This window comes from Mesoplodon densirostris, chromosome 7, assembly GCF_025265405.1.
Source record: "Mesoplodon densirostris isolate mMesDen1 chromosome 7, mMesDen1 primary haplotype, whole genome shotgun sequence".
Classification (NCBI taxonomy): Eukaryota; Metazoa; Chordata; class Mammalia; order Artiodactyla; family Ziphiidae; genus Mesoplodon; species Mesoplodon densirostris.
The window spans coordinates 45,694,280-45,720,863 of NC_082667.1; the positions used below are offsets into that span (position 1 = coordinate 45,694,280).

Here is a 26,584-nt window from a genome sequence, read left to right on the forward strand (position 1 = left end):
GGCCTGAGGTCCGACGGCCGCCAGGTGACGGGCGCGCTTTCCAGAGGCCCCCACCTAAGGGGCGGTGCCACTGGCAGGCGCCCAGCCCCCGCGGCCCCGAGACCCCGCCCCCCGCCGGGTTGCCGGTTTCCAGCACCTCTATTTTAAGGCAAGAGCACAGCAGCGGTGGCCTCAGTGCCCGCCTGCAGCGCTTTGGCTCGCGTCCCTTCCCCACTTCTAAGGGCCTTGCCAGCATGGGTCCCTGGCCCGGCTCGCCGCTCGCCGCCCTCCTGCTGCTCCTCTTCCGCGCTGGAAACGTGCACTGCGACACTCCTGCCAACTGCACCTACCCGGACCTGCTGGGCACCTGGGTCTTCCACGTGGGCCGCAGCGGTTCTCAGCGCGAGGTCAACTGCTCGGTTATGGGTAAGCCGCCGGCGCCCTTGGACCCGCTTTCTTCCTGTGCCTACCCGGGGCTCCTTCCCTTCGGTCCCTGAGCCCTTTTTCCCGCAGCGGCCCCGCTAGGGGGAAGCCGGGAGGTCCTGGCTGGACTTGGGGTCCATGGGGGGCGTGCCCTCTACCGCTCCAGGGCAGCGACGTCAACGTGGAGCTGCTGAGAACGTCTCACTTCGCTCGGTCTTGGTTATTCCCGGGCCCCCAACACTTTTTGCAAGAACTTTTTTTTCCCACCTTGATTTCCGTTTCTTGTTTTTGGGTTTGTTTGGCTTGTAAGAGAGTTGAGACCGTGCAATCTTATCTCCCCATCCCATCTGCAGTATTTTATTGTGCCAGTGACAAATGAGCTCAAAGACTCTTGAGAATATAGCTTTAAGTTTCCTTTTATTAGGTTGTGGGAAAGAGCCCTTAAGCCCAGAGATTTTGATGTGGACCTGAGAAAGCTTTTGGTACCACTACACAGTTTCATGTACTGCGGCGGGGGGGGTGGGGTAGTGATACCCACCAGGGTTCTTGGCCTTCGCTAATCAGAAATTGACTACAGGCTAGACAAGAAATTCAGGCAAGGCTTTATTGGGCCCTTGCTGCAGCAGGGCTAGTGAGAACAAGTAACAAGCTTGTTCCTTATATGGGGTGAGGGTAGGGGTGTGTCCAGTGGTGGCAGGGAGGGCTGGCTTGGCTGGTTTGCCCACCCCTCTGGGGGTTTGAGTGCAGGGGGCATGCGCAACACCCAGTGTTTGCTCCGGACACCCAGTTTTTGCTCAGGGCTCTTCAGAAGTGGCAGTTAAGTTTTTTGCTTTTTTGTATCTTTTTGTCCATAATGGGGCCCAACTGTGCATGCACGCAGTTATTTTGAGTCCCACATAGTTTCTTTGTATTTTGTTGCTGGAGGAGGTTTGTCCAGGTGCAAGCATTGCAGCACTTCAGCAAAGGGTCCCAGGTCCCAGCCTGCCTCAGTAGTATATAAAAGTTGTTTTTTTTTAATACCTCTTTGGCCAATAATTATATTTTGAAATGCCCAGAGCCAGACACAGTGCCAGGGCTCATGGAAGGCTCTCAATAAATATCTAGTGTTTGAACACCCTGGAACATTCCATATGCCCTCACATAACATGGCTCTATCCCAAGGACAAAGAATTTAGTGAAGGGAGAAGAAAAAACACACAGTCTTGGGTCAGGAGAGGCACTTTCGTTCTGCCCAAACCTTTACCACACTGTGGCTTGTGCAGAATGAGTGAAGCTCTCAACTGCAATTTCCTTGTTAACAGAACAGAGATTGCCAGGTCATCTGTCACTAAGCAGACTTACTCAATTACTCAACTGTCCAACTCCAAATGACTGTGTGGCATTTCATAGTACTGGGCATTATAACCATTTTCTCTTTAAAAGTTGAACTTGGAGAGCCAAAGCAGAAGGGCGATCAGGATTTGCAGTGTTCTGTCACGTGGAATCTCCTATTTCTGAGCATTAATCTGAAACATGGAAAAATTGTCCAAAGTGTGGAAGCCTCCAGAATGGACACAGCAGAACCCTTTTCAGGCAGCCTCTCTGCCTATATTCCATACCTTTGACCTTAATCTAATCAATTAAAGACACCCACAGATCTGAGTCCCCATTTTCTGAAGGTTAAAAGTTTAGTTCCATTCGGCACAAATTAGCTGTATAGGATAAAAACCTTGAGTTTGCTGAATACTTTGAAAGGATTCAGATTCCGAGGTTCTGAACTGTACAGCCATTTAGAAGAAAGATATCCATCCCATTTCTTCTCTGAAGAGATCATTTCCTTTGTTCTTATGATCTGGTAGCAAGTCTTTTTATATTTCCACTTTTTGATTACCATTTTGTCTTCTCATTTCTGCTGGTCATTTTCAACATACCCCATTTCTCCTTTTCTTCAGTGGAAAAATTTCTTCAGTGTTTGGATGCTCTGGGAAGGTAGTGACTGTACTTTTTGGGGTCTCTCTGCCTGCTGGGATACTTGACATATCTTTTGAGCCTTTGCTTCACATTCTTGCCTGAGACCCCTCTGGGATTATACAGAGGGAGGCAGCAAAACGGGGACTCTGATATATTCACAAGCCAGATCCACCCACATTCAGTAGCACGAAAGGAAAGGAGCTTAAAAATAATGGAAATTATAAAGGAGCTTTTACCTCCCATTGAAGCCCACATAATTTTCCTTTGTTGTGCATTTTCTTTTCTTTAGGACTACCAGAAAAAAAAGTAGTGGTGCACCTTAAGAAGTTGGATACGGCATATGATAACTTGGGCAATTCTGGCCATTTCACCATCATTTACAATCAAGGCTTTGAGATTGTGTTGAATGACTACAAGTGGTTTGCCTTTTTTAAGGTTAGTTTTGTTGGAATATACATTCATATTTTCAATGATTTGATAACTGAAGCTTCTTCTAATGAGGAGACCCTCAGTATTTTAATTTTAGATTAAGAAGATAACCAGAATTGATAGCAATTTTCTGAAGAGAAATTAGATGGTATAATTTTGCCACTTTATTTAAAATTATAACTTCAGTAGGTTTAAAAAAACACACACATGATCTATATTTGAGTATGTATGATCCCTCTCTATTTAAATTTACATTTTGGTAAGTATGACTAAATTCTTTATTTTCTTTATTACTACACCTTTATTTCTAATTGTTGCCTTCGTCACTTGGCTTTGTACTGAATCTGTTGGAAAGATAGGGTTTTTATTATTATCTTGAGGTTATTATACTGTCCCTCTTATCATCATTTGTTAGCTTTGAGAAACTGACCTAAATGACTCATTGAAGTAGTATAATGTACTAAATATATTAATGTGAATAATTTATTTGACTAAAGTGGGACAGAGATGGAGAGCCTTGGAGTTACTCCTTGGGCTAATTAAAGCAGAAGGTAGCCTAGCCAGCCCAGCTTGTTTTCTTCTCTCACTAGGGAAGAATTGTTGTCCATTCTAATGCTCTTACACATTGCTTCTAATTGCAGACACACTCTAAGGTAAAATAGTTGAGCACAAATTGCAGTCCATCCCAGATATCCTTCTGAAGTTGGAACGTTTCCTATTAGCAGGGTATTAAATGGTTTAACTAAATGGAACACGCAAACCTGAGACTAGCTATTTCTTATTCTAAATAAAGTATAAGTAAAGACAGTTTTTCATGGGTTAGTGTCGGTAGCCTTTAAAATATCTGGTAAGAGTTGACCAACTACAGGAATTTGTGGGAAGGTGAGGGAATGATTCTGTTAAAGATGATGAAAGACAAAGCACCAGCAAAAGACTAATATCTAAATTTATTGTGTTTACTCATGTGGGTTGTGGCTTAATCACTAACTAGGATATGTTGTTAACATCTGAGCCAACCAAATTTCTAAGAATAGTAATGCCCAATTTTTTTTTTTTTTTAAACTATGAGGACCCCTTCTTAATTGAAAAAAGAAAAGAGAGACGGGAAAAGTTGTCTCCCCTCACCTGGATTGGTTGTCTGATATTCAGCTGGTGGGAACCAGTCCATCCATGCTGGCCATTGAGGGCCAGCAGTCTGTATTATTAGTTGAAGCCCATGCTTGAACAGTTATTAAATATTTTTAAATATCACGCCTAGATACTATGTATTTTTAAAAATCATAGCAGTATCTGTATGAGTTTTAAAAATTGTAGTGTGTATGCAATAAATGTGATTCCATCTGAATATAATTCTTGGTCTGCATATTGATGAGCCTAGGGCTTTGTAGACCTCTTGTAGGTACTCTGTTACAGTCCTTCAAAAGTTCTTTGCCTTCAGGTGGAGAGTGAATTGCCTATAGAATTGAGGCACAAGGAAAGAAATATTCAAGACAGTTGTTACCATGTACCTTATTCCTTCCTCCACTTCTTCCTCTTGCCCCTCCTTTTTCCCAACTCTCCCTTCCCCTTCTCCTTTTGTTGATACAAAATAGGTAATCGATATTTATTTAAAACATGAAAATGAAGTAGAATTCAGTTGAGAAATAGGTTGCATAAATTACTTAAGTACAAGATAGGGTGTAGTATATAAATAGATGAGTGAATAGTTTTACCCATTGGCTTAGAAGACTTTTCATTCTTCACTTCTGTAGAATTGGAGGAACTGGTGATGGAACTTCTAATGACACCATTACTTACCTGAGACATAATCAGAAACAGGCAAGGGCAGTTTCCCTGTGGTAATATTTTCCCATCAGTCTGTCTGCTCTCAGCTTGAATAGGAGTCCGGAGATGGTGGGGACAGAGGGAATGGCTGGTAGCTGAATGAGGAATCGGAACACTTCTTTTTTTTTTTTTTTTTTTTTGCGGTACGCGGGCCTCTCACCGCTGTGGCCTCTCCTGCCGCGGAGCGCAGGCTCCGGACGCACAGGCCCCAGGCCCAGCGGCCATGGCTCACGGGACCAGCCGCTCCGCGGCACGTGGGATCCTCCTGGACCGGGGCACGAACCCGTGTCCCCTGCATCGGCAGGCGGACTCCCAACCACTGCGCCACCAGGGAAGCCCTCTGCGCCACCAGGGAAGCCCTCGGAACACTTCTTTGTACCGTTGACCCTTGAACAACACAGGTTTGAACTGCGTAGGTCCACTTATACAGAGATTTTTTTTTCAATAGTAAATACTATAGTAAATATATACACAATCTGAGGTTAGTTGAATCTGCAAATGGGGATCCAAGGTTGGTTGATTCCTTAGATGTGGAAACCCGTATATTGAGGGCTGACTATAAGTTATAGGTGGGTTTTCAACTACTTGGAGGGTTGGTGCCCCAAACGCTGCGTTGTTCCTTTGTTCAAGAGTCAACTCTATTTCTCTTTAAGTCACAGTATAAGCAAATTTGGTATTTTTCTGTAGCCTCAGAACATTAGTTGCAGATCAATAAAGGCTTTTTAAAGCCAAATGAAGTTGTAAGTGTTCTCAACCATATGTGGGAAGAGTCAGTGTATACACTGTTGTAGGGTAGAACCCTACCTGGTCATATGCTTCTGGACAGCATTCTCTTATTAGGAATAAAAGTAGAAGAGTGTTTTTCTGGTACTGATTTCAGTGTATTTTTTAAAGTGTCCATTTGACCAGAACCATTATCAGGTCCATGTTTTCTTCTCCTCCTAAAAAAATCAGCCATTCTGGTCAGTAGTTAGATCATGTGATAAGGATCATAATTTCAATAAGCAGAGCAGAACATACACAAGATACTTGATTTTAAAATTTCTCTTAACACAATCAAGTAGTTCCAGATAAACATATTTTGCAGAGTGATAAAATGCCATGTTCTTTTAGCAAATCCAACTGAAAAAGTAATGGGGAGTAGCAGAGTTCAACAAATTTAAGAAAAATGATAAAGTGGAGTTGACTTTACATAATAGGGCAGTCAAACACTTTTGGAGTGATACTTGTTAACATAAAAGGCTTGCTGGATTTTACCATAAGCCTCGGGGTATTTCCTACAGTGGTGCTGGGAAATCCATGCTGGGTGTGTAACTCAAGAAAGCTCGCCTATTTAATGAATAAAGCATGTGAGAATTTTTTTCTACAGATTTTAGAAGTATCTTTTAAATGAAAAATAATTTATTTTTAAAAAAGAAAAATTATCAAAATATAAGCAGTGTTTTACTATTCAAGTTTAGGTGCCTTATGTAAACTACACCATAATCCACTCAACCTACTGCTTTGCAGAAATATCCGATAAATTTTTGCCATTTATATCCTCCACTGTTATTCTACAAATCAGTTGGATTTCCAGGAGTCTCTCTTAACTCATAGCAGACCCTACCACTTGTTTCCTTTTGCCCTTTTCAGATAGGCTTTCATGAGGTTGTTTCTTAGAGTTGTTCCTGCTAGTTTGCTGAGCGGGTGTTACATGCAAGGTATTCATTCTGTTAGGTTCCTGCTCCGCCTTCTGTTCCCCCAGATCAGCCTGCAGCTCAACAGAACAGACAGCTTCCACATCATTCTCCCTGCATGCCAACTTCGGAGCAGTTGTGACACCACTTTTATTGCTAGGAACTTGCTTTTATTAAGTTCTACTTATTCAGGCCTCACCTGGAAAATAAGCAGAATTTTTCATGAGTTGAGGTTCTTCGACCTTTTTTTCCTTGGTTTTAACTGCTTAAGAAATTGGGAGTGGAGTGGGGATGATTTTTTTTTTTTTTTACATAGGACTTCAAGCTAGATAAAAGCTTGGAAGGAAATCTTGACACTAGAAATTTATACATAGTTTGAGTTAGGCAGGAAGCACTAGGTTTATATTTTTCAAAGACATTTTTTTTTCTACTCAACTTCCAGCATAGATTCAGTTATCAGAAAACTTAGGCGGGGTTACAAACTCACATGAATTTAGGGCTCACCCAGGCAAATACCTAAGCGTTTAAAACAACTTTTGTAAAACAATAAGGAGTTATTCAACCTATGGCAAAATGGAAATTTGCCTAGAGACATTCAGATTCAGTTTTCCTTTAAAATAATGCGCTTGCCAAAATAAAAGACCATCTGCACAAGCCAGTTTCTAAGACTATCAAATTTTAATAGCATTACCATTTGATTATAATTGGCACACTCCAATAAATGTGCACCCTTTAAAAGTACCTGCAGATGAAAAACAACCAACCTCTTATATAGAAACACGCAATGTAACAAAACAATGTAAAGGATGTTTGATTATGGCTGATTTTGTGGTGGGTGGGTAAGCGATTGTTTTTTTCTTCTTTACATTTCTGTAGAATTTGTTCATTTTTTACCATGAGCATGTATAAAGCTCTTCTACACCATCCTCTACCGAATTGCCAAGGAAGGAAGTGGTATGACACAAACTCAGTTTCAAAGAATACCCTCAAGTTGAATAAGCTTTCTAACCTTTTACTGTCTCTCACTTTACTTTCTCTGAGGCTGTAAAAGGGGGCAGTAGCGAATGAACTCAGATTTTATTTTGAACATTAAGCTACTCAAGGGCTGAAGAAGATGCATAGAAGGGAAACTAGACTCATTAGGCTGAAAACTGAATTTGGGGATAGTTAAGCAGACTTCACTGATTTCTAATTGAGTTTTTGTTTGGGACCTATCAGTCTTCGTAGAACTATAAGCTAAAAACACTACCGTGAGTATTTCTAAAGCAGGTTGGTACTCAAATCAAGAACAGTATGTTGGGAAATCCATACCAGAGGATTTATTTACCCATTTTGTGTGCTAGTGACTTACAAATTTCAAGCTTGTCACAGCAGTTAGAAATGTGAATTATGTGTTTCTACAGTAAAGGATTTGGGAGTCTCGTGCGATTTTTCTGTTGTGCCTTCTGGGTTCATTTTTAAGATATAACAAACTTTCAGAATATTTGTTATTGGGATAGATTTACCTGTTTTAATGCAGATTCAACACACCAAGATGAGTTTGTCTTTTTTAAAAAAAATAACTTGATGTTTACTTTTAAAAGTGTTTAAATTGAGGAAAAGAATCAGAAGTTAAGCACTTAACACATGTCTAGCTCTTTGTTTTCTTTCATGATATTGCTTAATCTCAACATAATGACTCAGTTTTCCATTGTAAACCCTTCGTAGGATGTCACTGATTTTATCAGTCAGTTTTTCATGCAACTGGGAACTGTGGGGATATATGATATGCCACATCTGAGGAACAAACTGGGTGAGCTCCGTTGAAATATTTTGAACTTTCTTACTAAAAGCAAGCTTCCCTCCTCCTTGATGGCTTATGAAAATTAATGTTTATTTACTCATCAGGGAGAGGAAGATGGAGAACAGAGAGATTATGGTTTTCTTATAGATTTCTTGCTTGAGCCTTCTTATTTGCTACTTCTTATCTGCCTGCACTATTTATTTTCGTGTTAGTATGTTCTGTTTGCACACATCAAATTAGCTTTCTCAAGCATGATGCTCATAACGTAAGTGGACATGAAACCAAAAAGATAAAGACCCAGTTAAGGAAAGGTTGGTTCAAATTCAGTTCACATCCTTGAAGTAGCTATGCTGCCTGAGGTTGCTCATTCTTTTCTAAAAAGACTCAAGAGGGACCCATGTGAACCATGGCATTTTAGTTGTCTTCCAGTAGAGAAGGTGGCTCTTCCAGAGGAACTGACGTACCTGTCAGTCATCCCTTTGAGACATCACCTATCTTCTTTTAAACTGGTTCCTTCTCAGAACAGACTATTGACTAGGGAGAAGAGGATCTTTTTCACTCTGTACATTCTCTTCACACTTTCAGAATAGATGTTTTAATCATTGCTCTCTCTGGATCCATAAATTTAGATGTCTAAAATTTTAATGGAAAAATGGGTGGTTAGAGAGAAAAAGTTGATAGGGACTTACCCTCCCTTACATTTCATATAACAGATTTTCCCCCTTCCCTTCCTCTTTTACTTAGCTCTTAGGTAAGGAAGTGAGATATGAAAAAGGGAACTGGGGCAAGTGTTGAAAGCACCGTAGCCTTATCCTGTATCAGCGTTTTTCAAACTGTTTAATGGGCCAGCGGTGGCCCACACATGTGCCAGGAAGGAATTGCTCATAAGTTGTATCACTTCATCTTGTTAAGCTTTAAAGGTTGTTCTAGGCAGCCACTAATAACACATCAAAGTGAAAATTAGAGCTGAAACCAATAAGCACTTTCTTCTGAATTTATTTCTGATAGTTGCATAAGTGTAGACTGCCTTAAATAGTTTCTTTTCAGAACTTCTCAGAATCTTTAATATACTGTATGGTGGTAGCTGAGGAGGGAGATATAATAGGAAGGTTTTCTAAAATAAGTTTACCATTATTTCCTCACAAAAATTTAAGGTATTCTCAGAATGCAGTTTACAAAATTCTGTCTTAAAACCTTCATTCTTTCTCCTTATTAGGGAGATGCTTCTCCCAGCAGAAGAGATTGACCCTAGTATTTGCTCTGTAAATGGGATAAATAGCCTTGTACCTAAAAATATTGATCAAAGTAGCATTAAGCCTACATTTAGAATTTGTAAGGTGTATATGTTATTATGTCTTGGTTGCTAGATTAGCCTCTTTCTTAACTACATTTCAAAACTATGTTAGGCTTATTTGGTAGCATTTAATTTAAAATGCATCTGCATGTGCTTCTTGAGCATGTTGGCTGCATGCACAATATGTATTGCTTAAGCATTCAGCTTTTGAGAATGGCGGCTTTTTGTGAATGTCTTAAATAGCATTTAAAAATACCAGCATCTGAAATACTAAATACTAGTATTTTTTTTCACTTAAAGAAATTAATATGTTTAAATTTTTAAGAGACAGTATGATCCTTGTTGGCTTGTAACTCTAGTTTTTATTGTCTTTTAGTTATTAAATAGAGCATCTGTTGAGGGGCTCTTTTAAAACCACAGCCAAAAACAGACTTTGGGGCTAAGAGGCAAGAGGCAGAGCAGCATGCGGCAGTGGACCTACCTACCTCTAACAGCTAGCAGAGGCCTCTAGCAGCTACAGTCCCTTCTGGAGTCTTTATGTGCATGTAACATACAAAGGAGTCCTGGTAAACTACCTCCAAGGCAGCTGCCCTCCTGAACACTTCCTTGGAAAGCAGCAACTGCCATTTTGGAATGTGAACAGCCAAAGACCAAGCAGGAAAAAGAAACAAAATCTGGAAGTCTTAGGTGGCTTCACCATTCAGCCTTTGAATAAAAGGAACAATATGCAACATACATTTCTTGCTTATTTTCTCTTTTGAAAACTCTTCTGTTGAAATGATTTTTTCGGACTGCTTTTAGGACTTGACTTATTTGTTTTATTTTGTTAACAGTGCAAATTTTACTCACAGTTAAATGAACTTCCCAAGTGCCTTCTCTTTCTCTAATTACCTTGAGGAGCCCCAACACCTATTATAAGAATAAAATTAGGCTTCAGAATATCTTGAGATGCACAGATACATTATGGGTGGGAAGATGGTCCCAGGGGGACATGTTTGGGGAAGGAGGCTTTCTGAGATAAACCAAACCGCTGAAGGGTCCCTTTTATAGATCATAGATCTGCAGTACCCCTGTCCAGAAAGATGGTATGATTAATACTTTTTTTTTGGTGTTTTTTAAAATTAGGTGCCAGCCTTGTGCTAAGAACTTGACATGCTTTACGTTACAAAAATCCCATGAAGTAGATATTACTAGCTTCAATTTTCAGATAGGGGAAATTAGTCTCATACAGTGTTTAAACTCACACAGCTTCTAATTGTAAAATGATATGGGCTGTTTGTCAAGTTTGTTTCACAAAGAAGTATTGGTACTTGAAGTCACATTTTGGGCAGGTTTTCTGGTGAATCCTAGTCTGTAAGCATCACAAATGTTAGTTCAGTGCGCTGTATTGGCTCTTGTTGAAATTTTAGGAGAAGAATTGGCTTGAACCTTAGATTTCCTTACCAAATGAGGCTACTGACTTTCCTTCCTAAGCCCAGATCCCTTATTCAAGACAAAAATTTACCTTCTCCTTCTCTTTATGGTTCTCCAAATTGAAGGAGAGTTTTGTAAACTTCAAGTTAAGTATGCTTGCTAAGTTTACTTCTCTTAATTACACTGTTGTTCAAACTGATTGCTGTCTTTTAGGTCTTTCCTGCTAATAAACAATGGACTAGTCTCCTCCTCATTTATTTAGAGCTGATTAAACATCAGCCTTGGCAAACCAAAAATGTGGGGCTACACCTAATTCTTATTGTCTGGGAGGACTTTTCTGCATCCCTTGAATTGCTTCTTGAGTGGAAGAGTCTTTCTCTAGATAGTAGGTTGTCATCATTACTTTATTGGATCAGATAATTACTTATATCACTTGAGAGGCACTGGTCTGCTGTTCTGGGAAGGTTATATCTTATAAAAACTAAATAAGAGTACATCCGACTGCCACCTGGATACTTTCTTCTATCCTGATGATTCTTTATCACTCAGGATCTTGATTCCACCTCTGTGAAATTCCCCAGCTTTCTCCCTTACTGGGAGGAATGTCATTATTTTGGTTCCAATTGTACTTTGCAGGTGTCTCTGCCCTGGTAGTACTAACTCTGCTGTAAATGGAATGACTTGATAGCGTGTCATCTTCTTCCAGACTGAAGATCTGTGTATCTTCAGCACCTAATGCATGTAGAACTTTATCTTGGAACTTTAGTTTGGAAAATTATCCACATTTCTCTTGTCTTTTCAAAGACTTCAGAAGTAATGCCAGCTTACAAAGAATTAATTCTATAGGGTTCTAGAAGCTCAAATCAGGAACGGTGCTATGTTTATATTTTTGGTCCTCTGTTCTCAAAAAAATATTAGGTTACATACTTACAGGGTTCTGTAAGAGTTGTGTATTTTCAAACTGATTGTCCGGATGTAAATACTGACAAAGCAACCAATGTGTATAAGAATATATTTAGCAAGGCATCTAAAATCACCCCTACTAAAGTGTTTTCTTCCCCCCTGTTTCTTTGAGTATCTTTGCATCTAAATGTTTGTTTTGATTATGGAAGAGAAAACTTGGGTACAAAATTGCAGGTATTTGTGTTAGTAGGCCCCATAATAGATTACTGTTTAGCATTCTCTGTTGTAATTGCCTGTTTGTCCTTTCCTCTGGCCTTTAAACTCCTTGAGGGCAATGATCAATGCTGTATTAATGGCCATTTTATTCCTTATGTGTAGTTCAATATGTGATAAATAATAGTCCTTCAATAAATATTTGTAAGAGAAAGAAAATTGAATAATATACCATTGTGTTCTGTTGTTTTATTGTTGCGTTTCTGAAAGTATTTTTACCTTTGTGTCCTTAGAGGCTATGGTGGACCCTCAGGCCATAGTTGTTGAATGACTGTAGAAAACAGATGAGACTTTAACATTTTATTCTGCTTATATATTATATTTTAATTTTTGTGTGAGACTGTAGAGGCTAAGATAAACCTCAGAGTTAAAAATAGTAAAGTTCTAACTTTCAGAATTACTAAAAAGTAAATTAGCTGTCTGGGGAAATAGTGAGCTTTATCTGTGACTGCAGTGGTTCCCCAAAGCCTGGATAACCAAGGACTGAAACTAGCCTAGGGTGCTGTGGGCTGTGCCCCCCTCCCCCGCTTAAGAAGCACCAGCTAAAGGTTAGAGTCGATGAACTCTAAGATTTCTTCCAACCTTACAGTTTAAGAGATTATGAGCAAGTAAATGAGGAATGAGCCAAGGGACTTTGTCTACCTTGCTGGGTGTCAAATTGCTGTTTTCTTAACTAGTTCTGGAACGTATGTTTTGGTTTAAATGGAACATCTTTTCAGCCCTGGAAATAAATTTATGGTCCTCCATTTTCGTATGTAAATCTTATTGCCACTTCCTTCAGTAAAATGCTGGAGGTTATTTGGTTGCAACCACTGCAGCAATTTCCTGGCAGTTTCACAACTCATTAAAATTCAACTTTTTAAATAAATGGTTAAGTCTGGTTAGTGGGCAGAAAAGGAAAGCTAATCCTTGAAACTGACAGGGAAGTTTATTTCTGAGGTAAGATGTGACACTCTTGGTTGGGTTGGAAAAATATCAATTTAGGAAAATATGCCTTGTTCTCCTTTGTTGTCATCTAATGGCTTCATTCACACTCCAGACCTGACAGCAGATGGAAGCAGTTAATTTGCACTTACGTAGACATGTACAGTAAACAGATGGCAAAAAACTGAATAAACACTCTTTGTTCTTCAGTATTGCTGGAATGTAATCTATATGTATGGTGTATCATCAAACCATTTAACTTCATGCAAGGTGTTCTTTTCTGAAATGGTGAATGATATTGATGGATTAGACCTAGATGTCCAAATTTTTAATAGGTATTCCACAGTATGTATACATACATTTAAAAAATTATATACATGCACTACTATACTAACATGTTTGCTATCAAACATGAAATAATATTAAATGATTAAATATTTGATTTATTTATTGTCCTGCCAAAATATATCTCATTATGATATTCTCTGGAAACAATGTAAAACTATGTTTCATTATCATGATTTTGTTGCCGAAAAAAGCAATGTAAGGATTTCTGTTACCGATCATTTTTATTACTGCCAATTTTCAACATTTGGAAACAATTTTCTAGTTAAAATGTTTTAAGTAAAGAATTTTAATTTTGACACATTTTGTTAAAAGTATGAAAGTGTCACTGGTAGAGTTTAGAAGAATTACTGTTTGGTATTTAAATGATGTTTGGTGTTAAATGATGACAATTTAATGGGCAAATTTTAAAACGGAGACATTTGCTTTATTGATAAAATATTAAAAAGTGAATACCGCAATGCTGGAACCATTTCAAAACATGTTTTCAAAAACTCATACCAGGAATAGGGCAAATGAAGCTTTGTTATTTTCTTATGTTTTCTTATATTTACATCATTAGTATTTGCAAATCCTGGTTTCTTTGCAAGTATTATTTTAAGCCACTTGTTCATTTTGTGCAAGTTAGCTTAATTACATCAGATGTACATAAGTGAGTTTAAGCAGGCACGTGTAAAAGGGAATGTGCTGTGTCCTAACCATCTTTAGGCAGCATACTGCATATAACAGGTGAACATCTGACACTGGAACTGAGTGGGGTTATCAGTGTTGCTTTGTATATTAAATAATAGTGGAGGTTGGTTTTCAATTTTATTTCTATGCTACAAATAGAAATAGAAATTATAAGATTTTTCTTTCTAATATTTTAATGGATTGTCTTCTCATTTTGGAAAATCACTGGTTGACAGGATAAAACCTGTATCAACTGCTCAGTTGACAGTTTGGACTAGAGTATAAGTTCTTTGACAGCATGAGTAAAGTCTTAAATGGCTTTGTGTCCCATGTGGTAACAGTTGGTAGTATTTATATTGTTACTTGTTTAGTGTTTTATAATTTTTTAAACTCTTCAAACTTCAGTGTCATCCTTATCCTCAATAGGAATCCAGTGAAGTAGATATCATTCCCATTATCAGCTGGAGAAACTGAGGCTCCTTAGTTGTGACTTGCTCAAGGTTACATAAATGATAAGTGGCAGAACAGGGATTTAAAGGGCAAAGTCCTTTTTCACTAAAGTACATTTTTTCTCATAGCTAGTGCATTACATAAAGGAAGTATTCAAATATTTGCTAAGTGTAATCAGGAAAACAGTGGAACAAAAGGTATAAGTGATCTTCCCCCTCTTAGTGTCAAAAAGCAGTTGAGAAAGAGATCCAGGATAAATAACTTAAGTTCTAAAATATCCCAACCTTTTCTTTTTCAATTGGTTAACATTAGTAGGTAATTGGATGGAATTGGAGAATTGATAAAGTGAATGGGAAATTGAAGAAAGGTGGTTTCAAGAATGTTTGGCAACCCAGTGTTAATCTTGAAGAAGCAAATGGAGAGTTATTGAATCCTAGTAGTTTTCTAAACTCAAGTGCTAAGGTTTGGAATTTCTTCAAATTTTATGCAATTATCTATTTGTTGCAATAGAAATTGGCATAAATGAATAGAAATTTAAATTATGCCATCTCTGCAAGGCAGTATTCAGAGACTGATGTTTATATAAATAAAATAAATGAAAACCCTTAGAAAAAAAATTAAGCTACATTTCAAGCTGGATAGTGTGGCCAAAACTTCAACTTCTTAATTGGTAATAATGTCAGAAATCACAAAAGATGTATTTTACAATAGCAGGGAAAATGACAAACATTGAGAACATTCAAATCAAGAAAATAACGGGGGCACAGTGTGTGGTCCTCTCAAATTAAGGTACTCAGTACTTGGCTTCTGGAGGGGTTAAATATCTCTTTTCTACTAAATTGTAGCTGTCCTGCACAGTGATATCACAGTCCTGTCCTACCTTTCATACAGTAATTTCAGATTCTAAAAGAAGACCAAATTATTTTAGACTGGGAAAACTACAGAATAAAATAAAATAAAAATTTTAAATGGAAAATAATTCCATCAATTTAATGTATAAGAAGTGGTACATAAATGGATAGCATCTCTTAGTAATTTGCTTAAGTAAAAACAGTTGTAGTGTTTTAGGATTATTTAGGGTTACTTAGAATGTATAAATATTCTATGTAAGTAAGGAGTATGTCTAAATTATTTACCTGGCTTTGTGAATAATAAATAAGAAATCCACAGATGTAAGGACTGTGTAGTTAGGAAACTTGAAACAATATTTTGGAACTTTCAGGTCAACTTAAATTTACAAGTAGGGAAGCTGAGGTTTGGGGAGGAAAACTAACATTTCTGAAGTAATACAAGAAGTCAGAACTTGGGTCTCTGTGACCCACTTCTTTTAATTATAAATTTCTTTTAATTATAAAAGTGTCACTCTTCTTTTAATTATAAATTTTTCTAAGTTTCTTGTGTTATTGTTTAAATAGGACTTGGCATTTGTTGTTCTATTATTCATTTATTTATTCACTCATTCAATAACTAATTGCTTTCTAGTGCCAGTGTCCTAGTTAATGAATAAACAAAAAATCCTCTTCTCACAGTGGTTATGTGGAAAGAACAACCCTCACAGGCTGTTAGGAAAATTAAATGGGTTAGTATATATAAAATACAACCTATGAGGTTGAGTCTGTTATCATCATCCTGATTTTATAGATGAGGACATTGAAAGTACAGAGAGGGTAAGTAACTTGTTCAGGATCACACAGCCAGTAAGTGGCAGAGCTGGATCCAGTCCAGGTAGTCGAGCCTGCAGACCACATCCTTTACCTCTGGCCTGTATCAAAAGCCCTTGACAGAAAGGGTAAAAAGACTGGACTAGCCAGGACAACATAAACACCTGAATAGTGGGAAATCACCATTAGGGCTACTGGAGAATTTAGGTGACCCCTAAAAAGGGTCTTGGGCAACAATCTGGATCTGACTCATGAGAGCCAATTAATTTCTAGCTCTGTTTTTTAAAGGAAATAATGAATAAAGCAATGATTCTTGTAACCTTTAAACTCATATTTTAATTCTCTCTTCTCTAACTTTGCAAAGTCACTTTTTTTTCCCATGAAAAACAGAATGCTTATTATCCCAAAAGATCATTGTGAGGCTCACATGATATAGATGAAAACCCTTTGCAAATTGCTTAAGCCTTTCCTGCATGGTTTCTAGGTATCTCCTCTCTGTGTTTTTGGCAATTGACCTGTATGTTTATTTCTCTAGCACTTTGTGAGAAGACAAAGTGTATGAAGAAATGTTGCATGGTATTTGGGAAGAATGCTTGGTTATAAATTCTAGTTCAACCATCTCTTTTAGGTCTCTTTTTTTGTCCCCCGAGACTGTATTATCTTTATGTTCTCTTGAACCTCTAAGATTTCTGAGTAATCTGTAAAATGTTTATAAAGTATGATGTGATAGGTAAATGTTAAGGTCCTATAGTTCTGTAATATTGATGGTGAAGGGTATAGAGTTGTGGAACAAATATGAATGGTAAGGATTTTTAGCACAATTGATCATGTTTCAGTGATATTTTTCCCCCTCCAATCAAAATAACAAATCAGCCTTTCCCTCACAGGGGAAGTTCATTTGGTGTTAGCCATCATGCTTATAAGTTGTGCCAACTAGGTGAACAAAAACCACACTGATGAGAAACATGGGGCCCATTTCTTCTAACTTGAATGCCCCTGACTCTTTTGGTACATTGGGAAAGTCATTTCATCTGTGATCTAAATTTTCTGCCTAGGTGGGGAAATTTCCCAGGCTTTTTCAAGCATGGTTAACTTGCTGGACCACATGATTTGGGTTCAAATAAATAACCACGTTATTTACATGTTTGTTTATTTTGTTGAATTCCCAGCCTCTTAAGGTCTGGGGCTGCATCAATACATATGTGCATGTGTGCCTAGCACCTAGCACCTAGCATGATGCCTGGGAAATATTATGTGACCAATAAGCATTTGATAAATAAGTGAAAGAACTTAGAAAAATACAAAATAGGTTCTATAAATCATGATTTTTTTCAGGAAGTGTAATCATAATCCTAGACAGGTCAGAGTTAGTCTCTAGCAACATCTGGACCATCCTTCATAGGTGTCCTCTTCTAGGGCTTTGTAGGCTGTTTCTTATCCTTAGGAAACAGGAATATTTTTTAAAGTGATTAATTTCATGAAATGTGTATAACTATCTTCATTTGTAAATAACCAAGAAAATCCCACCCAAAGACCATTTTCACCTTTCATTTTTTAAAAATCCTATTTCATAAAAATTTTACTTATTTGCACTCCACTTAAGTACTATCTTATAGTTTTTTCCTCTTAATACACCATAGGTTATTTTTCTTTCTTTCTTTCTTTCTTTCTTTTTTTTTTTTTTTTTTTTTTTGGCTGCACTGCACAGCTTGTGGGGTTTTAGTTCCCCAAACAGGGATCAAACCTGGGCCTATGGCTGTGAGAGCGTGGAGTCCTAACCACTGGATCACCAGGGAATTCCCAGGTTTTCTTTTTTTTTATTGTTCTATACAGAGAGGTCAGCAAACTTTTTCTTAACAGGGTCAGATAGTAAATGTTTTAGGCTTTGTGAGCCTTATGGTCTCTGTGGGAGCTCCCCAGTCCTGCTGCTGTAGCAACAAAGCAGCCAGAGATAAGATATTCAATACTATAGACAAGTGGGTCTGGCTGTGTTCCAATAACACCATATTTATAAAAGGAAGCAGCCTTCCCTAGCCTCTTCTACTGTGATGAACATCTTCCTGTGTTTAGCCTTTTTTTTTCATTTATGTGTATTTGACAATTTCTACAAGTTAGCTCTGAAAAACTCTTAAAGCCTTGTCAGACTGCTTTCTAATAACATCACTGGTTGGGGGGAGCAGTGGCCTACCCAGCTGGCCTGTCTGCATCATACGAGGTTGCCAATATAGAACAGTTTTTTTTTTTTTTTTTTTTGCAGTACGCGGGCCTCTCACTGTTGTGGCCTCTCCCGTTGCGGAGCACAGGCTCCGGACGCACAGGCTCAGCGGCCGTGGCTCACGGGCCCAGCCGCTCCACGGCACATGGGATCCTCCCGGACTGGGGCACGAACCCATGTCGCCTGCATCGGCAGGTGGACTGTCAACCACTGCGCCACCAGGGAAGCCCTCGAACAGTTTTTGATTATAAAAATAGTAGTTACAGATAGTTCAGCATAATAAATATAAACTTTATTAACCTTTTCACGCAACATACCCTCCAGTGTTGCAGCCTGGTCATGTCCTAGGCCTTTATTTCTATGTTCCTGTATCCTGAGTTGCGGCTTTAGCAGGGAAATGAGGAGTGGTGAGCCAAACTCATGCTAGTGGAGATATTCTTAGCCAGAAGTAGGGAGACTGGCTTCACAGTGTTATGAACCACCAAGGAAGAAGCAAAATGTACATATGAATAGCCCAAAGTAACTTATCTTGTGTAGCTTAGTGGCAGTGAATCCCAGGATTCAGACCTAGCTCTTTTGAATTCTAAGGCCATACATTTTTAACTCTATGCCTCAATATGATTTGAATTCAGAGTCAGATGCAGTAAGGTAGTTTTACCTTTAAGAGTAGTTTAGCCTACACATTCCTTTAAACTTGCGGTTTGCAAACTATAAGTCTGTTTTTGTAAATGAAGTTTTATTGGAACACAGTGTAGTTCATTCACTTATGCATTTCCTGTGTACCTTTCACACTGCAGTGGTAGAGTTGAGTGATGATGACAGAGGACTGATAACCTGCATTTACTGTTTGGCCCTTAAAAAGAAGTTTGCCACCCCCTCAGCATAGGTAAAGTAGCATCCATTATATTAGATTCAGTCCACAAACTACCTCCTGAGGGCCAAAACCAACCGTGTACTTTTTTTTTTTTTTTTTTTTTTGCGGTACGCGGGCCTCTCACTGTTGTGGCCTCTCCCATTGCGGAGCACAGGCTCCGGACATGCAGGCTCAGCGGCCATGGCTCACAGGCCCAGCCGCTCCACGGCATGTGGGATCTTCCTGGACTGGGGCACGAACCCGTGTCCCCTGCATCGGCAGGCGGACTCTCAACCACTGCGCCACCAGGGTAGCCCCCAGCCGCGTACTTTTGTAAAGAAAAGCATTGAAACACAGCTGCTTGCCGTGCTGATTTGTTTGTGTTGCCTTTGACTGCTTTTGTGCTTCTGTTCCATTAAATTAAGTCAATGCCTGAAATTGTCTGTATCCAAGTCCCTTCATAAAGAAATTTAGCGTGCATTGTTTTCCTTTCTTCCTCCCATGCTCTCTGCTCTCATTCTGGATTATATATCCTTCCTCCATGAGGACATGTTATAACATGAGGGTTTTTAGGCTCTGGAGCCAAAGCATCTAAGTTCAGATACTAGATCTATCACTATATACAGTTGACCCTTGAACAACATGCGTTTGAACTACGCGGGTCCACTTCTATGCAGATTTTTTTTCCATAAATACGTACTTCAGTACTACATGAGCCGAGGCTGGTTGATTCCTTGGAAGCAGAGCCCAGGATGGGAATGGCTGACTGTAAAGTAATATGTGGATTTTTGACTGTGGAGAGTCGGTGCCCCTGCGCTATTCAAGGGTCAACTGCGGTTATTTTTCAGTGTTAACATCGACATAAGACAACGGGCCATATTAGTGAAATAAAGTGGAGAGAATATTTAATAATCAGGTTACTTTAACTCCCTCATGATTAGAATATGCTAATAAATTGGGAGGTTAACAGAAGAAAAAATTTTAATTTTTTGGAAAATTTTCACCATATGTTCTTGTATTTTGCTGGAATATATCTTCTCTGAGTGGAAAAGTATAGTCTGACAAACTGAGCAGAATTTTGTTTCTGCCACTTCACAGCTCTGTTACCTTAGGTAGGGGCTGCTTACCCTCTCTGAGCTGAACCTCCACTTACTCACTGGTAAAATGGGATTATTGGTGCCTGTCTCCTCATAGGCTTAATGAGGTAACTTTTGTAAAATGCCTGGAATGGGGCAGATGCTCTAAAAATGTTAGTTTCTTTCCCTGCCTTTCGTTCCCCAGAAGTGTTTGTTGTGTAAATTTTGCTTGGTAATCAGTGATGCTAATCGTAGAAAAGTTTGTTTCTCTTCCTTTTCTAGAATAGTTCGCAAACTGAAACCTCTCAGTTTTTGTTTTGGTTGGCAGTGGCTGGTCCCTAGGATGAAACGAAAAAGGGGCATCTTTACTGTGAATGGGAGACAAGGAAACAGACCTGAGAGAGGAACACAGATTCACTTGGCTTTTCCTTTTCTTATTTGATTGCAGTATAAAGAAGAGGGTGGCAAGGTAACTAGTTACTGCCACGAAACCATGACTGGCTGGGTGCATGATGTTCTGGGCAGGAACTGGGCTTGTTTCACAGGAAAGAAGGAGGGAAATACCTCTGAGAATGTGAACGTGAACACAGCACACCTTGAGAATCTCCAGGAAAAGTGAGTTGTCGTAAATGAAAGATACATATAGTTTTTAATAATATGTATGTCTGTCTTAATTCTTAGAAAATATAATTTGATTATATAAAATTTATTTGACTTAGAAAACATAAGCCATGTTATGTACAACTTTCCTGGAAAAATACATTGAGTGATAGAGAAGAAAGTAGTTTTTCAAAGTACTTCAAAAGTAATGGACCAATGATAGCTTTAAAGAATATTTATATAAAGGACCACAGAATTGCAGTGAGTTATACAGAAAAGTCATTTTATTATTGCCATGTAATAATATGTTGCATAATACTTGTAGATACCTATGTTTATGTTGCAACAAATATAGGTGATGCTAATTGAACATAAGTTTTTTTTTGTTGTTTTTTTTACAACTTTATTGGAGTATAATTGCTTCACAATGGTGTTAGTTTCTGCTTTATAACAAAGTGAATCAGTTATACATATACATATGTTCCCATATCCCTTCCCTCTTGCGTCTCCCTCCCTCCCACCCTCCCTATCCCACGCCTCCAGGCGGTCACAAAGCACCGATCTGATCTCCCTGTGCTTCTGATCTCCCTGTGCTATGCGGCTGCTTCCCACTAGCTATCTACCTTACGTTTGGTAGTGTATATATGAACATAAGTTTTAAACAAGGAAATAAATAACTGAAATTAAAGTTCTTAGTATTTATGTAGCGTATTAGTTTCCTGGGGCTGCCATAACAGAGTACCACCGACTGAATGGTTTAAGCAACAGAAACTTATTTTCTCACAATTCTGGAGGCTATAAGTCCAAGATAAGGTGTAAGCAGGTTTAGTTTCTTCTGAGGCCTCTGTCCCTGGCTTGCAGATGGCTGCTCACTGTTGTCCTACATGGTCATCCTGTCTGTGTCCTAATCTCCATTTCTTAAAAGTACACCAGTCATATTGGATTAGGGCCCACCCATACGGCCTCATGTAACCTTAATGTCCTCTTTAAAGGCCCTGTCTCTGAATACAGTCACATTCTGATGTACTGGAGGTTGGAACTTGAACACATGAATTTGAGGACACACTTCAGTGTATAACTTTAAGTTTTTGTTGAGTTGGGTCCAGTTTAAGTAACTATGAACCACACAAGAGATTTCAGACTTTTATTAGTTTGGAAGGAAAAGATAAATATTAGCAGTAGCAAATTTTCTGTTTTGTTTGGTTGTGAAATCCACTGAAAGTGTACATGAACAAATCATCCAAAGCCAGACCACACTGGCAGTGAATGGCTCTGCAGCAGAGAAGGTGGGGGGACATGAGTTCAAAGAGGACACATTGCACTTGTCTGGGGAAGTGCTCCCCAAGATTTAGACTCATTCATCACCTCCATTTTGGACTTAGCTTTTTAATTGCTTTGTTTGGATTGATCCTTGAGCAACACATTTCCTATGAAGCTGTTTACTTTTCACCCTACTACTTAGGACATACTGTGTACTATGTACTGTTCTGACATTTCAAACATTGCCTCATTTAGTGAAGAAGCTACTAACCAGAGTGCTCGGAATCTATGTTGCCTCACTTGTAAAGTAAGCATTTAGGACTAAATTACCATCAAGGTCTCTTTCAGCTCTTAATGATCTGATTTCAAGATAGACATTTACAATTTAAAATATATTCCTGTGTCTTAAGAAACAACAACTGTAACTGGCTTTTGTTGTGTTGTCAGAAATAGAATACAGGCAGCTTTATAATCTATTTCATAAAGGTACCTCTCTGGTTTCACATTTTTCAACAAATAGGAAAGGATTTTGATAAAAACATTAAATCATTATCAATGTGGTTGCACATTTTTCTTATTATTTTCAGTGCTTCCAGGTTTTTTGACTATATCAAAATACTCTCTGTGAACATCTAAATTAAAAGAGAAAGAAAAGTTCAAAGTATGCCTAACATGTTACTCAGGTTACGTATATCTTGCTTTGCATAATTGAATGTTAATGAAAGTCTTGGGTAGTGAGTCACACTTAAGTTACAGAATGTTACGTATGTATGTATGTATGTATGTATGTATGTATGTATGTATGTATGTATGGCTGCGTTGGGTCTTTGTTACTGTGCTCTGGCTTTCTCTAGTTGTGGTGAGCGGGGGCTACTCTTTGTTGCGGTGCATGGGCTTCTCATTGCAGTGGCTTCTCTTGCTGCAGAGCAAGGGCTCTAGGTGCACGGGCTTCAGTAGTTGTGGCTCATGGGCTTAGCTGCTCCATGGCCAGAATCTTTTTTAGTAGAAATAACATGGTGAATTCTGTTAATTCCTAGCACCTGGCACATACGTGTGATTACATGTTTAAGTTAAATGAATAATCAACTCCCTCAGTTTTTTTGCTTTGTAAACATGCTCTTTGTGTGTTAGACTTGTTTACATCTGTATCCAAGCATTTGGCATCAGGTAAACCAGTGCCTTTCAGATTTTAATGTTGCTGTGAATCACCTGGGGATCTTATTAAAAAAAAAAATGTAGATTCTGATTCAGGTGGCCTGGGTTGGATACTTAGAGTCTGCATTTCTAGCAAGCTTCCAGGTGCTTCTGCTGATACTGGCTCAAGAACCAAATTTGAGTAACAAGGATATAAACCAAATGTCCCTATGGAACCATTTTTTTCCCATCATGTGGTTATAATGCTTGCCATGCTATATATATATTGTATACAGTTTTGCTGTCCTCCCCCCTGCCTTTTTTTTATTATTACAAAGTTTAAAAGGTACATTGTAGAAATTGTAGAGGGTGAGGGAAAGGTGATGATCCTATGTCACCACTCACAGATAACCATGGTTGTATGTACTTATGGTATAAATATAAATGTACACTTTCACAAAAATTGATTAATTCTGTATAAACTTCTTTGATATTCTGCTTTTTGTTTAATATAGTGTGAAGTCTTCCATATCACTAAATAATCTTCCAGACATTTTTACTGAATAAACTATATAGCAAATGAAGTACCATTATTTATTTAATCCATCCCTTACCTTAGAATATTTATGTCTATAATCTAGCACTAGTATAAAAATGTTTCACTGAACATCCTTATACATACATCTTAGTTCACTTGAACTTTTATTTTCATAGGACACATTCCAATTCTAGGCTATCGATACAGATATAGATGTAGAGATATAGACATTGACATATCCAGTTGCCTTCCTGAAAGATTATACCACTTTCCACTCAGGCCCACAGTATAAGAGCGCCTATTTTAACGGGATCTATTTACATCAGTAAAGAGTGTATCTGAAGCTGTCTTACTTTTGCTGGCAGGTATTCTAATAGGCTCTACAAATATAACCACAACTTTGTGAAAGCTATCAATGCCATTCAGAAGTCTTGGACTGCGACCGCATACATGGAATATGAGACTCTTACACTGAAAGAGATGATTAGGAGAGGTGGTGGCCACAGCCGGAGAATTCCAAGGTAATAAAGCACATGTCTTTATCACTAATAAAGAAATTTGTATCATTGATATCCTCCTCCCTGGGCTGTTCATCATTTTATTGGTCATCCTAACTTAGACTTTTTATGTTATCTTTTCTCTGACCATCTCCCTTTCCTATTCATACATACTCGGATGTTCTCCAAGCCCTATTTATGGGTTTTTCTTTCACAGCATCTTCCATTTCCTTTACTCTCTTTCCATTTTCTACACTTTGGCTTAGGGCTTTGTCATCTCTATCCTGTATAATGGATCAGCTTCCTGCCTTCTCTCTCTTTGGTTTCTACCCCTCCCTGTCCCCACTCTTAGCCATTCTATGAAAAGTATTTCACCTGTTACATCTTCTTACACCCAGCTATGATTGGGTTACTACCTATTGTCTAATGAATAAATTTAGCCTGGTAATCAAAGCCATCTAAATTTGCCCATAACTGTATTGACTACCTTGACCTGCTTTCAAATAATATGATAGAAAATTCCTGAAAACTTTCATCTACCTCCATTCATGACACTCCCTTTGCCTCAGATACCCCTGAACTTACCTATAGAAACTGTCAAATTTGCCACCTGTAAAAATCTCAAAATCCTTTCTCTGTTTTTAGGTCCAGCAAAAAATATTCCATATTTATCGATATACCTCTGCTACCTTCAGCCAGAAGTGGCATTTCCCATCTTTAGTTTATATACCCCATGGTGTATTTCTTATGGAAAATTATATCGTTCTTTGAATTTATACAGTGAGGAATTTGGTAGATTTATTCCCTCAAAACTATAGCTGGATTTAGCAGACTATGTAGTTTCTCTCACAGTTCTACCCATATCTGAAAAGAATCTTATACAGTGTTTCTCAAAGTGTATTCTGAGGAATGACTAGTCTGTGAGATGCTCTGGTTAGTCGAAATTGGGAATGGGAGCATATCGTATTCCTTCTCAGATTCACTAAAGTGAAAGAGCCATCCTGTATCTGTGTGAGACGAGAAGTTGAGACCTGTTCAGTAACAAGCCAAAGGAGAACCCGGAGGAGGTGGGGTCAGCACTGGAGCCTAGGGAGACTGGGACTCCTGTCTGGAAGACTGAGCCTCAGACCCAACTGCTTTGCCATGTGTCAGGTGCCATGTTTCTGAAGAACTCTTGTAGAAAAACGTATTGTTTATGGACATCTGAGTCCAGAGCTCTCTGCAGATTCTTAAAAGAATCTGGACCTAAATGATTGAGAGCCAATAATGTATAGTGTGCCTGTGATGTTTTTAATTCTCACTTCTCCATCTCCCTAATTTCTCTTTCACTGTCTTCATTTTCACTCCACTGAGCTTTGTTGTCACATTGCTTTTGTTTTATCTGTGTGTGCACTGATGGGTAAACACTCTGCCTTATAGGATGTTAGGAAGAAGGAAGTTAACAATTGCCTGTTTTGTGCCAGATAGTCACCTAAATGTATCAGCAGCATGTTTAGTCTTAATGACATAGATGATGATGATGGTGGTGGTGATCATCATAATAGCTTAATAATTTAGTAAGGACTTATCAGAGACAAGGCCATGTTTTAAGTACTTGTTAATCATTATTACATTGAATTTTCATAACAATCCTTTGCAGTAGGCATGATTATACCCATCTTTGTTGTTGTTGTTGTTGTTTGGGGGTTTTTTTGTTTGTTTTTGCGGTACGCGGGCCTCTCACTGTTGTGGCCTCTCCCGTTGCGGAGCACAGACTCCGGACGCGCAGGCTCAGCGGCCATGTCTCACGGGCCTAGCCACTCCGCGGCATGTGGGATCCTCCCAGACTGGGGCACAAACCTGTGTCCCCTGCATCGGCAGGCAGACTCTCAACCACTGCACCACCAGGGAAGCCCCTATTATACCCATCTTAATAAGAGGTGATCATAGTTTTGTGATGTTAAGGTCTTTGACGAATATTACACAGCTAGTAAGTGGTAAAGCCATTTGTGGCCATCTTTGTGTCTTACTTTCATCTGTTTATGGAGCTAGTCTGCCTGCTTCTACTTAGATCTTTTATTTCCATGCCTTCACTTCTTTTACAGCTACCATCACCACCATCTCCAGAGTCAAACATCATTAATTCCTCTGTTTTCTCTAAACCCTTTGTAGGCCATCTTCAATTTCTCACATCTGCTTTCTTGGTCAAAATGTATTAAAAGTAAGAGAATGCAGCTATTTAGGCATACTAAAATTAGCAATGGCAATATACGAAACCAACATTATTTCACCGGGGAAAATTACTAGATCCTGAAAAAGAAATGGGTAATTTATACAACTTAGTTATATAATTGACACATTGTATAATAGACACATTTTTGTATAATAGACACATTGAAACACTGATAGACAAGTGCTCTTTGGATCTGAATC

The 26,584-nt window shown here is 38.6% G+C and overlaps 1 protein-coding gene across 1 annotated transcript in view; it reads left to right on the forward strand.

Annotated features, from left to right (window-relative positions):
• The first annotated feature begins 233 nt into the window (after positions 1-233).
• Positions 234-26,584, forward strand: part of CTSC (cathepsin C) — a 47,328-nt gene continuing 20,977 nt past the window's right edge. The window contains exons 1-4 of the mRNA XM_060104587.1: positions 234-405; positions 2,642-2,787; positions 20,592-20,758; positions 24,041-24,196. Of these exons, the coding sequence (XP_059960570.1) occupies positions 234-405; positions 2,642-2,787; positions 20,592-20,758; positions 24,041-24,196 (641 nt within the window). The remainder of the gene's footprint in view (positions 406-2,641; positions 2,788-20,591; positions 20,759-24,040; positions 24,197-26,584) is intronic.